The sequence below is a fragment of the Triturus cristatus genome, chromosome 6 (genome assembly GCF_964204655.1).
Source record: "Triturus cristatus chromosome 6, aTriCri1.1, whole genome shotgun sequence".
NCBI lineage: Eukaryota > Metazoa > Chordata > Amphibia > Caudata > Salamandridae > Triturus > Triturus cristatus.
In genome coordinates, this window is record NC_140589.1 from 1,722,892,985 (window position 1) to 1,722,909,993 (window position 17,009).

Sequence of the window (17,009 nt, forward strand, 5' to 3'; positions counted from 1 at the left end):
TTGGCCCTTGTCCTGGTCTTGGTTCTGGTCCAGATTACAATAACAGTCCATGTTAGCCAATGGCAAAAAAGAAGAGGATATTGAAACCAGGCCCAGCCTCAGTTACGGTCAAAAAGCTGGAGCCAAAAACTAGATTTACTCTGCAGAATCCGGGGCCTCTGCATCAACCAGCTTCCCCCCAGTTATGATACAAGACATTGGCCAGGCAGAGTTAAATGTGTTTGAGAAAAGATTAGTAGAGAATAATACAGTGGTGCCTAACTTCTGCCATTGTACCGATCCTGGAGATACTAAATACCCTGGAAGGGGGATTAAGGAATCAGTCTCTAAGATTAAGCCTACCTCAGCCCCTCCTCCCCCCAGCTTCTATGTCCACACGTGAAGCAATACATCTTTTAAACAACTCTAGTGCCATGGAAATTTATGGGGGCCCTGATAACCAGCCTCGATCTTAGCAGGAAACTCGGGTCCCATTTCCTCTTCAACTAAGTCCTCTGCTACAGTAAAGAGACTTGATACAGCCCCAAGGGGTCCCCAGTCGCAGGCCAGGCCCAGTTGTGGAGAGTCAAAAGATCCGCCTGCCACCGCTGACCATTCTCACCCCCATCAGCTCTTCGACCACAAGCATATCGAGTCTTACACTTGCTGCCAGAGTGTTGCCTGAATGTAGCAATGCTGGTGGGTGTAACTCCTGCTCCAGTGCACACAAATGAAAATTACGCTGCTCCGAAAAATTGTGTGTGCCACTGGCTAGCGGGAAACTCCTCACCGACTTGGGAGTTTAACGACCATGTCATGGTGAGGAGAGTCGGTTGGATTGGGCCTTCCCCAAAGGCACTGGAAGTAGACTGTATTGTGGTCAGCTGCAGGTTCCCAGAGTTGGCATTTCGTTTGATTAAATTTGATACTAGGAGTGGGGTTAAGGGTTTTCCTGATTTGCTTTCTGTTGTCCCTCTGGGTTACTTTTATTGTGTATTTGCATCGGGCGTCCAGGGGGAAAGGGCTGTTTCCTTGCTACACCCTTGTGTAGACTCTTGGAGAGCTCATGGGATCCCTACATGTAACTGTTTCCTGATACTCTCAAAGTTAGATACAAATGACTGACTTGATCCTTATGCTGCCCACTCAAAGGAGCAACGCTCCCGGACAGAAGTGTCTGCCAGAGCCAGATGGCACGCCACTAAGGGCAGGACAGGGTTGTTACATGAAGGCTTGGTGGGTATTGGGAATGCCAAGGAGCCTCAGACATTAATGATTTCTTCAAACGAACCCCTCCCCCCCCCCCCCCAACCAGATGGTCACCATCTTAACTGAAGATAGCTCTCCCACACAGTGTACAAAGAGTTTGCGGTTTCTCTCCTGGAATGTGGCAGGGATCCACCAAAGGATTTCCTATAATGATTGATTAAGCTTTGTTGAAACCTTCACCATCATATGGTGTCAGGAAACATGGCCTAAAAATATATTGCAATTAACGGGTTCAGGTTATTTTGTTCACCCGATGTTTCTTCACCTGCTGGCATGGGGAGGGGTGTTCTCCTAATCCTGGTATCAACTGCAGTGGGGAATGTTCAAGTAAAGGAATAGTTTTATACTCCTCATTGGCATCTGGTGAAGATATCGTACACCAAAGTGTTTAATATAATTTTAATTAATTTGTATTATAGTTTCGTTGGCACTCAATCGGTGGGACTCATTGAGGAGTTTGAGCATATTCTCCAGGATAAAATAGATGAAGAATTGAAGGAGGTTTCTCTATTATGGGTGGGTGATTTTAATATAACAAAATGTCCCTAGAGTGGGAACCATGCTTGTGGAATTAATAATGGGCTGGGTGAGCCTGCTGGTCATTTTACGCACTCAGCATATGGGATAGCATTAGCAAGGCTAAAATTAGTTAATAACGTGACCTTTGCAATAGGTATAATGGCGGAAAACCAGACCGATATCCCAGCATTTGTGTGGAGAGGTAAAGGAAGTACCATTTACCATATTCTAGTGTCAGATGCCTCGCCCGCTAATATAGAGAAAAAAACATTGCAAGGTCTTTCCCTCCCCTTTTAGCCATTCTTATGCTATTGCTGTAATGCTTGCCTGTACGCCTTTAGTTTCCCCTACACCTGATAAAGACCAGCCTAAGGGGGTGCACAGAAAATGGCAACATGTCGATCCTAGCAAAAGCTTCATAGAAGTGGTGAGCAAAAATTATATGGAAATTTTAAATTGCTTGGGAGAAAACTGCAAGCCAGCTACAATATGTGAAGACTTTATGAGGATTTATAATTAAATTTCTGATTCATTACTGATTAAGAACCCACGGTCGATGCACTCTGTTTGCACATGGCTTAATTCAGAATGTACAAACACCTATAGAGTTTTAAAAAGTGCAACTTTTAAAATCCCACGGGACGCAATGAAGGGGAGGTAGGCCAGAAGGAATTACAAAAAAGCTATTGAAAAAAGAAAGGCTGAAATAAGAAATAAGGCCTGGAACGTTCTAGAACAAGTAGCAGTCCTGAAAGATAATCAAGCCTTTTTGGGATATAGTGAATAGCCCCTTTTTTCACCAAAAAGCCTCAGGCGGGTATTGATTGCCATATATTGGAGCATAAATGGGTTGCTCATTTTGATAAAATATTTAACTTCGTAATGCCTGAAAACAAATCATGCCTCCCTGCTGAGCCCGTTGCATCCAACGCGCCACTGGTTGAATTTAGAAAGTCCATTTCTGTAGGTGAAATATGCACAGCTATACTCCACTCAGCATCAGGTAAGGCAGCAGGACCAGAAGGTGTGCCAGTGAAGATTTTAAAATTTTAAACACAATTTAGAACTCTGGGTCCTGCGCTCAGAAATGTTTTTAGGTTTATAATAGTTGGGGGGGAGGAGAGTGGCAATTGAGTCATGGAGGCAGTCAGTCACAGTGTATATATATATATATATATATATATTCACTGAAAAAACCATAGGTTTCACACATGTTATAGTTAGCTGGACATTTTACTGATAAAAAACCAATGAAATTCCCCCGTTATAGTTAGTGCAGGCAACTATAACTCACGCGACCGCAATCCTCTGCTGATGCTAATACTGTATTTAGACACTTATTTGCCCATGTCTTCTTCCATTAAATTTTAGCTATACATATATTACAAATATTTTTTTTCCATAAAGACACATATGTCATCAGCAGAGGATTGCGGTCGCGTGAGTTATAGTTGCCTGCACTAACTATAACGGGGGAATTTCATTGGTTTTTTATCAGTAAAATGTCCAGCTAACTATAACATGTGTGAAACCTATGGTTTTTTCAGTGAATTTGCAAGGTTTTTTAAATGCTAATTCCTAACTATAACGTGTGTGAAACCTATGGTTTTTTCAGTGAATTTGTACGTTTTTTTAAATGCTAAGTTACTTTACGCCATTCGTGGCGTGCGCGCCCAGTTAACGCAGTTCGTTCCGTGCGCGCACGGTGCGCTTCGCGCACCGTGCGCGCACAGTGAGCACGCGGTGTGCTTCGCGCACCGAGCGCCCACTTTACGCAGTTAGTGCCGTGCACGCACGGTGGTCACGCGGTGCGCTGCGCGCACCGCGTGCCCACGTTACGCGGGATGGGCCATGTACGCACGATGCGCTTCGCGCACCGTGCGCACATGGAGGACATATTATGCGCTTCGTTGTGAAAGGTAATCTTTTACATTTTCAGCTGGCACTATATGCCATGCTCAAATGGTGCCCTTCGGGCGCCATTTGCACACGGGGTGGGGATAGTGTGGATAATTTTTTTTTTTTTATTAATTTTTACCGTACGCGTCAGGTAAGCGTAATCGGCGATTTTTCGAAAAAAAATAAAATTGAATTTTTGGCCTTGGGGGTTCTTTGGGGACACCTTCATCAATGCTAGGTGGTTAGGAACTGAATACACTGCCCCTTTAGATGTTTTTTGCCTTTGTTTTTGCTGCCCCACTCAGAGTGCGAGAGAGAAAATGGCGGACGCCGCTTCCTGGTTTCGACCGATTCGAATGTTTACTTAGATCTAACAGCCAATCAGAATCGCGCTCGCGCACGGCACCGTACGCGTACGGTAAGCTTACCGTAAGCGCACGGTAAGCGCACCGTAAGCTGCCACAGATATATATATTGATTTAAATGCTATTTTCTCAGGATCTACTGAACAGATTTACACCAAACCTACAAAAGGCACTTCCTTGACCTGAGGACTACCTCTCTGCCAAATTTCAAGTAACTCTGTTCAGCCGTTCGGGCTGTAGCTGTGTCTAAAGGTCCTATGGAAAAATGCATGGGAAAAACGCATTTTGGGACCCCCCTTTTTTCTCAGCCCCCGCTTGACGAATCCCCCCGAGACTTTCAGGGTAGGAGCGGAGCGTAGCGCCCCACCTATTTTGAAAATTTCGCGAGGATTGCTCGACCGGCGCCAAAGTTATTCCAAATAGAATGTTGCGGATTTCCTATGGAAACAGGGTCCTAACTATAACTATCTACTGGCGACCGCCAGTAGATAATATATATATATATATAATCTACTGGCGGTCGCCAGTAGATAGTTATAGTTACAACCTAGTTTCCATAGGAAATCTAAAAATTCTATTTTGAATAACTTTGGCGCCGGTTGACGAATCCTCGCAAAATTTTCAAAACTAATGGGGCGCTCCGTTCAGCTCCTACCCTGAAAGTCTCGGGGTGATTCGTCAAGCGGGGGCCGAGAAAAAAGGGGGTCCCAAAACGTGTTTTCCCCATGCATTTTTCCATAGGACCTTTAGACACAGCTACAGCCAGAACGGCTGAACAGAATTACTTGAAATTTGGCAAAGAGGTAGTCCTCAGGTCAGGCATGTGCCTTTTGCATATATGGTGTAAATCCGTTCAGTTGTTCCTGAGAAAATCAAAAGTAAAATCATATACATATCTGGGCGGAGCCTAACCACACATCTCATTGTGAGATCTGATTGGCTGTCAGCACTTCATCCAAGAAGTGTTGGCAGCCATCTTGGGATCAATATACATGATAGCACCTCATTAAAAAGCATTGCAGTTAATAGAAGGTTTTAAGACCTTAGTTACATTATAAATCATTTGTTGATGGTACCATTCTCATTTTAGGAATTGTAGTATGTTCTAAGGTGATTTTACCATGTGAAAAAGCCTTCTGCTGGGATATCATGAATCATGTTTGAGAGAATACTATTTTCACATGCTTTTCCCACAGAGGTTTGGAAGGTGATCTATAAGCTAAACTGAGAGCATATTTTCTGTAAATTCACATTATCTTTCTCAGTCATGTGAGAATGAAGTTTGACATTCTCAGTAAAACATGTACATCCAACAAGGGCAGAGACTGTCAGTTGATTCCTTTGTGTTCTACTGCAGCTTCCCAGAGTGTTCCAAAGAACAACTAGAGCGCTAACAGTCTTACTTATGACAAAGGTATGGCACACCTGAAGCCATCTTGATTGGAATAAAGTGGTAACATTTAAAACATTTAATTTAAAAAGGAACAAAATGAGAGGGTTCATTTTGCCATAGAATGTATGATTAGTGCTGCAGAAAGAAAAATTAGGGCACATTTTGAGTGACTTCTCAAATCCTCTTCTATTTCATTAAAGAATTCTGACATGCAGACTGAAACATGCACTTTCAATACCAGCAACAGACTTCCCTGGTGAGCAGTAGCTTTACTACAGTGATCTAATGAGCAACTAGAGTGCTAACATTCTGAATTTATGGCAAATGTGTGACACATCTGAATGCCTTCTTCATTGAATCAAAGTAAAAAAACTGACAGTATGCTTACTGAGGAGACTGCAGTAAATGAGGAAATTGGGAAACTTCATAACAAGTCTCCCAAGATGGCCACCAGAGACAAAAGAGCCCAAATGTAGCACAAATATCACCGAGATGTAGCCCAAGTATAGCCCAATGACAGAAATCCCAGATTGTTTTAAAGAACAACTAGAGCGCTAACAGTCTTACTTATGACAAAAGTATGGCACACCTGCAGCCATCTTGATTGGAATAAAGTGGTAACATTTAAAACATTTAATTTGCAAAGGAACAAAATGAGGGGGTCCTTTTTGCCATAGAAATTATGACTAGTGCTGCATAAAGAAAACTTAGGGCACATTTTGACTTCTCAAATCCTCTTCTATTTCATTAAAAAATTCTGACATGCAGACTGAAACATGCACTTTCAATACCAGCAGCAGACTTCCCTGGTGAACAGTAGCTTTACTACAGTGATCTAATGAGCAACTAGAGTGCTACCATTCAGAATTTATGGAAAATGTGGGACACATCTGAATGCCTTCTTGATGGAATCAAAGTAAACAAGCATTGAAAATGCAATAGGTCTCGCCCTCGTTTAAGTTAAAACAATTCTGTTTGTAATTAGGTGGCTTTTTAGCTTTGCTTGTATTAGTGTTTTTCAAACTTTCATGTACATACCATGCATATGTATGCATATATGTATATGTTTGCATGAATTTATATTTATATAGATATGCAGATTATATTTATATGTTCATATATTCACTGAAAAAAACATAGGTTTCACACACGTTATAGTTACGAATTTGCATTTAAAAAACCTTGCAAATTCACTTAAAAAACCATAGGTTTCACACATGTTATAGTTAGCTGGACATTTCACTCGTAAAAAACCAATGAAATTCCCCCGTTATAGTTAGTGCAGGCAACTATAACTCACGCGACCGCAATCCTCTGCTGATGACGTCAGATATTACATCACTGTATTTAGACACTTATTTACCCATGTCTTCTTCCATTAATCTTTAGCTATACATATATTGCAAATATTTATTTTTCATAAAGACATATGTCATCAGTGATGTAATATCTGACGTCATCAGCAGAGGATTGCGGTCGCGTGAGTTATAGCTGCCCGCACTAACTATAACGGGGGAATTTCATTGGTTTTTTATGAGTGAAATGTCCAGCTAACTATAACTTGTGTGAAACCTATGGTTTTTTAAGTGAATATATATATATATATATATATATATATATATATATATATATATTAATCCACCAATTCCGGTTTAAAGATAGCGGTCTGTCGCCGGCGGTCCGAGTTTGGAAACCGGATTTCCAAAGTTATTCACTCCAAACAATCTCACGTATCTTTGAGAAATACTCGGACTCCCAAGTTGAATGCAAAGGATTTATTTACAAGTGCAGAACGACGCGTTTCGCCATTACGGCTTGTTCACGCTCGAACTCGCAGTAAAACACATCAAATTTAAATTACATCAATTAGAAGATGGACAAGTCACAACAACGTGAGAATTTCATGTTACTCTCGCGGCCATCTTTGAACGGTGTGTCGATCTCAACAACGGATGAGGTATTGACTCAAAATTAAATCGTCATATATTACACATTTGTAAAACCATATAGAATATATACATATCTTGTTGTAATAAAGCAGAATATGCAATATACATTGTCATATATGTAAAAACTACAAAACCTCATGTCGAATTGTGTTTGTGCGAAATTCAATAAAGTTACCGACTTACATGTAGCCCAAGTGGGCATTAATCCAACTCATATCTTGAAATAGAAGGTATGTTGCAACACATCGTGAATCGAATCGTGTTTATACAAAATTCAATAAAGTTGCCGACTTCAATGTAGCCCAAGTGGGCATTAATCCATCACAGATCCTAAGATAGAAGGTATGTTGCAACACATCATGAGTCGTGCCATAAATATTTAAATTCTAGACCATATCGAGAAACATATTCCGCATAGGTATAAAGGCCAATAAATAACCTTGTGTGTACAAATAAATCGGCTAAAATAGCCCCAAAGTCCCATTGGTTATTCCGATAAATCAAGGCGATGTTGTCGACAACTAGTCAAAACACATGTGCTAACACCAGGTTTAATAGTAGCAGTGTAACGTTGCTTCAATGATCAGTAACATCTTCCTTCATAGATAATATTCCTGTTGTACAAGTTGTGACTCCATCTGGAATAAATACAAATTTTAAAATAAGAAACTACTTAAACAACACTGCTGAAAAGCTATATTTACATATTCATTGCAGGTGTACTGCAAGTTCCTCGCTCATATTTAACCCTTTAGGGACCATGCTTTCAAAGTCCACTATGTATCGGGATTCTAGTTTTCTCAGGGATAGTTCTCTATTACCCCCTCTTAGTCCCAAGTCAACTGAGTCAATCACCACCATTCGAGCCTTAGTTTCATCTTGGAGATGTTGATCAAAGAAATGTCTAGCAATGGGGTATGTCCTGTTGTTATTCTTAATGGCCCGTAGATGCTCAAGCACCCTTTTCTTTGCTGTGTGTTTGGTACTGCCTATGTACCATTTAGCACAGGGGCAGATAAGGACATACACACAGTATGTGGTATTACAAGTAAGTTTTTTTCTTATGGTAAATTCTCTTTTTGAATTGGGTACTTGCAGCTTATTACAATCTGTGCTGTATCTACAGGCTTTACAATTTCGGCAACACCTATACCCCCCATTGCCAGAATTGATGTTTAGACCCATTTCTGAGATGTAATTGTGGCTCAATTCATCCTTCAGGGAGCGCCCTTTTCTGAATGTAATTTGGGGATTCTTACCGAGAGCATTGTTAAGATGTTCATCAATAAGTAACACATGCCAGTGTTTTTTGAATATTTTACGTACCTCCTGAGCTTGTTCTGAAAAGGTGGTAATGAATCTGATGTTTTCTTCTTTGATTTCTTTGGGTTTGGGATAAATCAGGTCGTTGCGGGATTTGATCTCTACTCTAGACTTGGCTTCCTTCACAATTTTAGCACTATAGCCTCTCTCTTTGAACCTCTCACACATAGTTAACTCCTCACTTTTGTACGCCTCTACTGTGCTACAGTTCCTTTTAGCGCGCAGCAGCTCACCATACGGGATGCTGCGCACTAAATTCCGTGGATGACTACTATTGGTGTTTAGGATGCTGTTACCCGCAGTTTCCTTGCGGAATAGTTTGGAAGTTAGTTGGTTATTCTTGACTTCCACACGAACATCCAAGAAGTTGATTGTATTTTTACTTATAGTCTCTGTAAACTGTAGATTGTGTGTGTTAATGTTCAGTTTATCAATGAAGATTCTTGCTGATTCTTCATTACCACACCAAATGAAAAAAATATCATCAATATACCTCAGCCACAGGGCAACGTTGGTAAATTCAGACATGTTGGCGACCACCTGCTCCTCCCACCAGCCCATGAACAAGTTTGCGTAGCTGGGGGCGAAGCAGGTTCCCATAGCAGTTCCCTGTGACTGTCGGTATATGATGTCATTGAAAATAAAAAAATTGTTCTTGAGGCAGATCTCAATCATCTCAAAAATCATTTGAGAATGGTGTAAGAGTGAGATGGATCTACTCTTGAAGAAGTGTAAAACACTTTGGAGACCCAAGTCATGTTGGATACTGGTATATAAGCTGCTTACGTCCAGGGAGACTAGAACATAATTAGCTTCCCAATGTATGCCATCGATGATGGTTAGAAAGTGGGTGGTGTCTCTCAGATATGAGGGTAAGGCCACAACATAGGGTCTAAGAAAGTAATCTATGAATCTAGATGTATTCTCATACAATGACCCTATCGATGATACTATTGGTCGTCCCGGTGGATTCTGCATGTCTTTGTGTAGCTTTGGAAGCAGATACAAAATCGGTAATCTAGGGTGTGCACAGTATAGATAGTTAAATTCTTCTTGTTCAAGCAATCCTTTGTCTTTCCACCCTACTAATCTTTCTCTATACATGATTTTAGAGTTAGATACCTCCGCCATATCTGTCTTCACATAGCACTCCTGGTCACTAAGCTGTCTTAGACCTTCTAACAGATATTTTTGTTTATCTAGAACGACCACATTACCGCCTTTGTCTGATTGGCGTATGACGATATTCTGGTCTGCTTTTAAATTGTCAATGGCCATAATCTGTTTCACTGTAAGATTCTTTCTATCAAAAGAAATCTTCTTGTGTCTCATTTTCTGTAAATCATAAAAGACACCTTTTTCAAAAATTTCAATAGCTTCACATTGAACATTTGGGAGGAACACGGATTTGGGTTTAAACTTACTCCCGGGGTTAACATCCACCTCTTCACCCCACATTTCCCATTCAGGTACAGACAGACTAGTATCAACATTATCTGTACTACTGTGCAGAGCATGTAACATTTTAATGTCCGTCAAAGTTAAATTACTTTCTTTCGGCTTAACACTTACTTTGTCTTGATATGATGGTTTGGTATTAAACCATTTCTTCAGTTTCAATTTCCTTGAAAACAGGAATAAATCAATGCGTGTTTGCGCAAAATTCATATTGGATGACGGGCAGAAGGTAAGTCCAAGAGAGAGGGTCTCAATCTCCTCAGTTGAGAGAGGACGTTGGGATAAATTGACAACCGTCATATTTTCTGTTGTCTTTTTCCCCTTGTCTCCATTCCCACTAGGATTTTGTCTACGTTGCTTGCTCCTCTTCTTGGCTTGTTGGTTCCTCTTGTTCTTCCTCTGTTTCCGCGTCCACGTCCTCTTTGGACCCCACTCTCCTGTTGGTATTCTGTCCTGTTTTGGTTTAGTAGTTGAAACTGTAACAAAAAATTACTTGCTCTTTTTTGGGTGTCATTCATTATTTCTTGATTCAAGCCAGATGTGGATGCATCCGAGAGGTTTCCATCAGAGACGTCACTTTCACTTATCTCCCCCGTAGTACCGGCATTCTCGGACGGAATTATCATGATTTACCAACGTTGCCCTGTGGCTGAGGTATATTGATGATATTTTTTTCATTTGGTGTGGTAATGAAGAATCAGCAAGAATCTTCATTGATAAACTGAACATTAACACACACAATCTACAGTTTACAGAGACTATAAGTAAAAATACAATCGACTTCTTGGATGTTCGTGTGGAAGTCAAGAATAACCAACTAACTTCCAAACTATTCCGCAAGGAAACTGCGGGTAACAGCATCCTAAACGCCAATAGTAGTCATCCACGGAATTTAGTGCGCAGCATCCCGTATGGTGAGCTGCTGCGCGCTAAAAGGAACTGTAGCACAGTAGAGGCGTACAAAAGTGAGGAGTTAACTATGTGTGAGAGGTTCAAAGAGAGGCTATAGTGCTAAAATTGTGAAGGAAGCCAAGTCTAGAGTAGAGATCAAATCCCGCAACGACCTGATTTATCCCAAACCCAAAGAAATCAAAGAAGAAAACATCAGATTCATTACCACCTTTTCAGAACAAGCTCAGGAGGTACGAAAAATATTCAAAAAACACTGGCATGTGTTACTTACCGATGAACATTTTAACAATGCTCTCGGTAAGAATCCCCAAATTACATTCAGAAAAGGGCGCTCCCTGAAGGATGAATTGAGCCACAATTACATCTCAGAAATGGGTCTAAACATCAATTCTGGCAATGGGGGGTATAGGTGTTGCCGAAAATGTAAAGCCTGTAGATACAGCACAGATTGTAATAAGCTGCAAGTACCCAATTCAAAAAGAGAATTTACCATAAGAAAAAAACTTACTTGTAATACCACATACTGTGTGTATGTCCTTATCTGCCCCTGTGCTAAATGGTACATAGGCAGTACCAAACACACAGCAAAGAAAAGGGTGCTTGAGCATCTACGGGCCATTAAGAATAACAACAGGACATACCCCATTGCTAGACATTTCTTTGATCAACATCTCCAAGATGAAACTAAGGCTCGAATGGTGGTGATTGACTCAGTTGACTTGGGACTAAGAGGGGGTAATAGAGAACTATCCCTGAGAAAACTAGAATCCCGATACATAGTGGACTTTGAAAGCATGGTCCCTAAAGGGTTAAATATGAGCGAGGAACTTGCAGTACACCTGCAATGAATATGTAAATATAGCTTTTCAGCAGTGTTGTTTAAGTAGTTTCTTATTTTAAAATTTGTATTTATTCCAGATGGAGTCACAACTTGTACAACAGGAATATTATCTATGAAGGAAGATGTTACTGATCATTGAAGCAACGTTACACTGCTACTATTAAACCTGGTGTTAGCACATGTGTTTTGACTAGTTGTCGACAACATCGCCTTGATTTATCGGAATAACCAATGGGACTTTAGGGCTATTTTAGCCGATTTATTTGTACACACAAGGTTATTTATTGGCCTTTATACCTATGCGGAATATGTTTCTCGATATGGTCTAGAATTTAAATATTTATGGCACGACTCATGATGTGTTGCAACATACCTTCTATCTTAGGATCTGTGATGGATTAATGCCCACTTGGGCTACATTGAAGTCGGCAACTTTATTGAATTTTGTATAAACACGATTCGATTCACGATGTGTTGCAAAATACCTTCTATTTCAAGATATGAGTTGGATTAATGCCCACTTGGGCTACATGTAAGTCGGTAACTTTATTGAATTTCGCACAAACACAATTCGACATGAGGTTTTGTAGTTTTTACATATATGACAATGTATATTGCATATTCTGCTTTATTACAACAAGATATGTATATATTCTATATGGTTTTACAAATGTGTAATATATGACGATTTAATTTTGAGTCAATACCTCATCCGTTGTTGAGATCGACACACCGTTCAAAGATGGCCGCGAGAGTAACATGAAATTCTCACGTTGTTGTGACTTGTCCATCTTCTAATTGATGTAATTTAAATTTGATGTGTTTTACTGCGAGTTCGAGCGTGAACAAGCCGTAATGGCGAAACGCGTCGTTCTGCACTTATAAATAAATCCTTTGCATTCAACTTGGGAGTCCGAGTATTTCTCAAAGATACGTGAGATTGTTTGGAGTGAATATATATATATATATATATATATATATATATTACCTACTGGCGGTTGCCAGTAGGTAGTTATAGTTAGGACCACGTTTCCATAGGAAATCCGCAACATTCTATTTTGAATAACTTTTGCGCCGGTCGACGAATCCTCACGAATTTTTCAAAATAGGTGGGGCGCTACGCTCCGCTCCTACCCTGAAAGTCTCGGGGGGATTCGTCAAGCGGGGGCTGAGATAAAAGGGGGGTCCCAAAACGCGTTTTTCCCATGCATTTTTCCATAGGACCTTTAGACACAGCTACAGCCCGAACGGCTGAACAGAATTACTTGAAATTTGGCAGAGAGGTAGTCCTCAGGTCAAGGAAGTGCCTTTTGTAGGTTTGGTGTAAATCTGTTCAGTAGATTCTGAGAAAATAGCCTTTAAATCAACATATATATATCTGAGCCAGCTTACGGTGCGCTTACCGTACGCGTACGGTGACGTGCGCGAGCGCGATTCTGATTGGCTCTTAGATCTTAGTAAACATTCGATTCGGCCGAAACCAGGAAGCGGCGGCCGCCATTTTCTCTCTCGCACTCTGAGTGGGGCAGCATAAATGAAGCCCAAAAATGTGTAAAGGGGCAGTTTATTGAGATAATATTCACCCAGCAGTGATATACGGGCCCCCAAACAACCCCCAAGGCCAAAAAAAATTTTTTTCTTTTTTTTTCGAAAAATCGCCGATTACGCTTACCGTACGCGTACGGTAAAAATTGGTTTAAAAAAAAAAAATTATCCACACTCTCCCCACCCCAAGTGCAAATGGTGCCCTAAGGGCACCATTTGTGCATGGCATATCAAACAAATGAAAATAATAAACAAAACATTTCACAACGATGCGCATAATATGTCCCCCATGTGCGCACGGTGCGCGAAGCGCGTCGTGCGTACATGGCCCATCCCGCATAATGTGGGCACGCGTGACCACCGTGCGTGCATGGCACTAACTGCGTAAAGTGGGCGCGCGGTGCGCGAAGCGCACCGTGCGCACGGAACGAACTGCGTTAACTGGGCGCGCACGCCACGAATGGCGTAAAGTAAGTTAGCATTTAAAAAAACGTACAAATTCACTGAAAAAACCATAGGTTTCACACACGTTATAGTTAGGAATTAGCATTTAAAAAACCTTGCAAATTCACTGAAAAAACCATAGGTTTCACACATGTTATAGTTAGCTGTACATTTTACTGATAAAAAACCAATGAAATTCCCCCGTTATAGTTACTGTAGGCAACTATAACTCACGCGACCGTAATCCTCTGCTGATGACATATGTGTCTTTATGAAAAAAAAATATTTGTAATATATGTATAGCTAAAATTTAATGGAAGAAGACATGGGCAAATAAGTGTCTAAATACAGTATTAGCACCCGATCAAAGATGTTTTTTAGTTCCCATACACCGATAAAGAAAACAATGGACTTTTATTACCTGGGCATTTTATTAAGCACCAGTTTGAAATGGGACCATTTGATTGTCCAAAAATCACCCTCCTTCTCCTACTTTATAGACCCCCCGCACCCACCCCATCCGCAGTACAGCCCAATTTTGCCCCCCACCTAAGTTATTGCAATATCACTACCTAAACCGGCAGTCTGTGTACTATATTAGCAAAATTTCAAAATATTTATTCCAGACAACTTCATAAATCAAGCTTTGCATATTTTCCTACTGGAAAACAAGTATTTGTCATCAAACTGACTTGTATTTGTTGGATTAAAGTGCTAAATCATGCTATGAAATGAAAGGTAAAATAGTGAGCAATGTTATCATGTAATTTCAGTGGTTGTGTAAACAGACAGTTGCTACTTCGTGATGAATTAGACTTGAATCTGCACTTCTGCACCATTAGTTATGATGCATTGTTTTGCGGTGCTTTGTCTTGTTTCAGATCTTGAAGGACATTACTAATCGATTCCAGATGATGAGGGGCTACAAGGTGAACTATGTGCCCGGCTGGGACTGCCATGGCCTACCTATTGAGCTCAAGGCACTGGCTGATCTTGGCGAAGAAGTCCAAAACCTGTCTGCAATGGACATAAGGCAGAAAGGTAAATGAGTGAGAAATTTTGGCCTGATTCAGAGCTTGGTGGATATCCCGCCCTCCTTATTATAAGGGCATTATATCGTATGGCACTTGTAGTATGGCGGGCGTTAATGTTTGTGACAGAGTACCTGTCTCCCAAACTCTAAATCAGTCCCTTTATTTTGAATGGTAGTACAGTTGAGATAACATATGACCCCACATGTCTCGGTGTATTAAAATTGTGCTTGATAATTCTGAAGAAGTTAATTAGATTTGTATTTAAAAGCATCTGTGTGTCATTCATGTGGAGTCCTTTTTACTGTATACAAATCTTCCATAAACACAATTCCTTTTCCATTGTCATGTGTTTTAATTCTCTTGTTTTTGTGGCATGTTTTCTAAAAACAGTGGAGCAGAGAATTATAAAAAACAATTCTGTAACGTACTCCGACATATCCTCAGTCTTTCAACCACCAGACAACCCAGGTGTATTGTCTAAATATATATTTTTTATTTTACTGTGTCCTTTATGGTCCCCTTCTGCTTGAACGAAGCACCGTTTTTATGTTACCCATTGTGTGAGCAATTATGGGTAACCTTTCCCAGTAATAACATCAGCTTTTTATCTTTATGCCAGATCATTAGGCAAACAGAGATAGTTATCAACACCTTAAGTCAAGACTTACTGCACCATCAAACTTTTTCGCCAAGTTGGACAAGGTTTGAAAGTAAAATCACTCTGATTTATTCAACCTACCCCTCAACCTCAATTATAGAATGAAGGCAACCACATCTTTATGATAAAAGAAATGGTCTGGTTCTCTGACGTAGAGAAGCACACAAGCATAATGTGTTACAAGGGTATCATGACTCCCTGAGAGAAGCCCTTATCTGCATGGAATTGATGGAAGAAAGGCAGCAGTGGTTTCAGTACAGAAATAAATATGTAATCCATCTAGACCTGTAGCTTAACTGTTGGCAAGGGTGGAGATAGTCTTGCGTATTACCTACATATCTATCAAGAACCAATCTCAATTCTTTCTCAAGGGTCAGCTCATGTAGCTCCTCTAGCTACCTCTCCATTCCATCAGATGATTGATTCTGGTGCAGGGTGTTGTAACTCACTATGTCACCAACTGGCTAGGAACCTGAACTGTATGTTAGATGTCACAGAGAAACCTGTGCTAGGCCTTTAAATGTCAGCACGTATTTGAGTCATAGTGATCACATTGTGCTATAATTTGGTTATGCACCAGCCTGCTGATTGACTTATCCTTTCTGCCACCCCTCACATGTGTATGTTTTAAGTCCTTCCCACAATCCTCCACTGACACTTTATTTTACAACATTCTGTTATGGCTAGCATAACTTTGCATTGTTGAATCCAACCGAATCATGCTTAAAAAACCATTGCTAATGTACAGGACAGTGAAATAGAAAGAACAGTGAGTGCCACATTGGGGAAGGTTGGAGCATACGAAGCTGCATGGTGCAGCCAGTCGTTTAGGTGGAGGCAACTTGACAAACCAGAACACCGTCTATACTCAATGCATTAGCATACCACAGAATGAAAACCAGATTCCTTACCTTGCCATTATAATAGTTTCCTCTTGTATCTAGTGATTACCAGTTTGGGGTACTTTCTGATACTCTGGTGTTGGCAACTGTTAATATCTTTTGAGTGTAATCTATCTACCTCAGGCTCAACTGCAAAATGTAAGTTACTGCCCCCTGCTGCTATGGGGTTGGGGTCGGAGAGAAACCTCATGATAATCTTCTCTACCATGTTAGGCTCAAGCAGGCACACACAGATCGGTCCAAATTTGGAAGCCATTGCTGGCTGGATAGGACATGACCTTCCTGGTTTGCTTAGTTGGTGGGATCCATCCAATAAGTATATCCAGAAGTTGTTACTGCCATAACAGCCATGGTGTATTAATATGGTTTCCTTTGGTGCTAATCAGGCCCTGGGTAAAAAATCAAAACTAGAGATGCTTCTGCTTCTAATACCGGTAAACCATTGAATAACAGCCCCCTCAAGTGTAAACCCTCACACAAATCCGCTGCAATCCACCGCTCTGTGATAAATTCTCCCAC

At 40.7% G+C, this 17,009-nt stretch overlaps 1 protein-coding gene across 1 annotated transcript in view; it reads left to right on the forward strand.

Moving 5' to 3' along the window:
- Positions 1–17,009, forward strand: part of IARS2 (isoleucyl-tRNA synthetase 2, mitochondrial) — a 551,921-nt gene that overhangs the window by 93,287 nt on the left and 441,625 nt on the right. The window contains exon 3 of the mRNA XM_085612944.1: positions 14,778–14,937. Within this exon, the coding sequence (XP_085469070.1) occupies positions 14,778–14,937 (160 nt within the window). The remainder of the gene's footprint in view (positions 1–14,777; positions 14,938–17,009) is intronic.